A 2,500-nucleotide genomic window follows, 5' to 3' on the forward strand; every position below is an offset into this window, starting at 1 on the left:
ATGATGATGATAATGATGATGATGACGATAATGATGATGAAAATCATCATCATCATCATTATTATTATTTCTCCTGGTGCTCTAGTTTTCTCTCTCCGCAAAACCTAAACAACACCCTCAATTCCAACCAGCCCAGAGCTAGGCTGTTTCAGGGTAGCGATAGAAATTGAAGTTCATACCTCTAACTTTATCTGGTCTTTTATATGGAGGTTTAAAAGGACATCCACAAGGCAGGGAACTCATGGAAGTAAAGTTAAAAGACTTAGAGCGAGGTTTATCGCGCTCACAAAGAAGTCGCAGCGACGGCGTCAAAAACCTGGTAACCAACGATTATAACAGTAATCAATAATAAATGAAGTGACGAGGTAGAAACAATAACCATGGGTTGGTGGCAATGTACTCTATAAGTGGATATGGAATGTACTTCAATAAAGTAAGTCACGAAAAACCTAGAAAGCTGAGATCACTGAGCATCATGGGAAACTTTTCATATCAAAAAAGCATATATATACAAAGCTTTTTTAATACTGCAGCTCGATGATGCTCAGAAGAGGTGAGACTGTAACCGGTAAAAGATTCGCAAGTCCATAAACAGTTATCAAGCGGTCGAACGTTTGAAATGAATCTACCCAAAATCCTTGTAGGCATCAGCTTTATAGCTTTTCAGGTGACTAACTTTATTGAAATGAGTGTATAGTAAAGATATGTAAAAAAAATCCAACATCACCTGAGAATATACGGCTGCAACGTATCGTACAGACAATTGAGCCACACAGGAAACTACGAGAATAAAAAAGACATTATACAGATGTTCAAACGTTGGTGAAGGTAAGCAACTGCTACTCAAGGGAGAAAGCGTTGCGTGACGATACTGGTAGAGGCTGCGAGGGAGATTTAATATATGATACCTCGTGTTTCTCCAGAGCCTTTACACAAGCCTTGGCCTCGAACAGCTTCCAACTGTCTTCCCTGGAAAAATAAAAGAGTTGCTAGAAAACCGCAGATGATACAGAAGGGCACGTACGCGAAACAGGTAGGGTTCTTAAACCAATCTATCCGGTTGGTAATTTATTCACTGATGAAAAGAAGAAAAGAACGGGAAACTTTGACTTTCAATTCGAAAAATGCTACACGCGTCTACCGAAAGAACCGGAAAGAGCGGGAAAAGTGGATTACCTCAATCGGAAGACCGAGAAACGGAAACCTAGGGTTCTTAAACCAATCAATCCGGTTAGAAATTTATTCACTGCTTAAAAAGAAGAAAAGAGCGGGAAACTTTTACTTTCAATTCGACAAATGGTACACGCGTCTACCGAAAAAAACGGAAAGAGCGGGAAAAGTGGAATACCTTATTTGTGAGACCGAGAATTGGGATTTAGAGTAGTTTGTTTTGAAGAGGGAGAAAAAGCTCCAGAACCAAGTGAACCCGATACCCAAGAGGTGAGTGCACTACTGCTACGTACGCCACCCTTGATTCCCTCTGTATTACCTATTAACAAGCGCCATAAGGAAGTTAACCACGGCTGATGATTGGCTGGCGCTCTGGAACAACACGTAATAAAGAGAGGTCACCAAGCCTGCACTGGACAAGGTGACCTGGGGACCAGGTGATGAGATACCTTCTTTGAACCATCGGTTGTGTTCACTGTGTGGGTTGCCTTTGTCTTCTGGTGAAGCACTGCCTATGACTGACAGGTCTGTGAAACAGCAAAACAGGGGGGGGAGGGGGGGAGGTTGAAATCATTTGAAATGTATGACAACAAGTTTCGTATAGTTGTGAGACCGTGAAAAATCAGAACACACGTCATGGTTATAAGAAGATATAACTAGCTAAAAACTAGTGTGAGCTGCGTCGGTGTTTCTAATGAAACAGTAATGATGAAAAGGTAAATTATACACCGTGAAAAATGAAAAAACTTACTGACGTTTCGGACGCTAGTCCTTTGTCATGGTTATGAGGAATAGGCCGCTTGCATTATAGAACCCCTTGCACACTTTATTTTGTTCAGTTAATTAGCACCAATTGTCTTACTATTCTCATGAGGGAACACAAATTTAAATAAAGAAAATTCGCGAAGCATTTTGGTAGTGGTAGTCAAATGACGCCATCATGCGAACGTCCTATTGACGACATCTTTTAAACCCATCACAGCACGCCAATGAAAATGCTCGTACGCGGTACCGCCACGGTCACGGCACGGCACGGCCGCAACCTGAGTTTCTATTAATGAGTCATCTTAACCTTTAGAACTAGTTCCGTATACTTACCGCCATATTTGACGATGGTGACAGACAGACGTGCGTCGCGCAACAACAGTGCCTGTAAAAAAAACCCAGAGGTATTAGACCTCTTTACCTTTAGGGTAATGTTTTCCCATTTCAGACCACGTGCCATTCTCTTGAGAATAAGATTGTTTGTTTGAGCTGTATCTATATTCATGTGTCTTCTTACAGGCAACCGTTAAACAAAAACAGATACTCAAGAGAATGACATGTGGTC

At 41.4% G+C, this 2,500-nt stretch overlaps 1 protein-coding gene across 1 annotated transcript in view; it reads right to left on the reverse strand.

The window, feature by feature from the left end:
• LOC116305284 (uncharacterized protein KIAA0825) overlaps positions 1-2,500 on the reverse strand; it is a 21,354-nt gene that overhangs the window by 5,445 nt on the left and 13,409 nt on the right. The window contains exons 13-17 of the mRNA XM_031715162.2: positions 2,269-2,320; positions 1,490-1,697; positions 909-969; positions 728-780; positions 180-316 (exon numbers count right to left, since the gene is read on the reverse strand). Of these exons, the coding sequence (XP_031571022.1) occupies positions 180-316; positions 728-780; positions 909-969; positions 1,490-1,697; positions 2,269-2,320 (511 nt within the window). The remainder of the gene's footprint in view (positions 1-179; positions 317-727; positions 781-908; positions 970-1,489; positions 1,698-2,268; positions 2,321-2,500) is intronic.

This window comes from Actinia tenebrosa, unplaced genomic scaffold, assembly GCF_029948245.1.
Source record: "Actinia tenebrosa isolate PJP-AT-01 unplaced genomic scaffold, QUT_ActTen_1.0 PGA_scaffold7__59_contigs__length_16204524, whole genome shotgun sequence".
NCBI classification, from domain to species: domain Eukaryota; kingdom Metazoa; phylum Cnidaria; class Anthozoa; order Actiniaria; family Actiniidae; genus Actinia; species Actinia tenebrosa.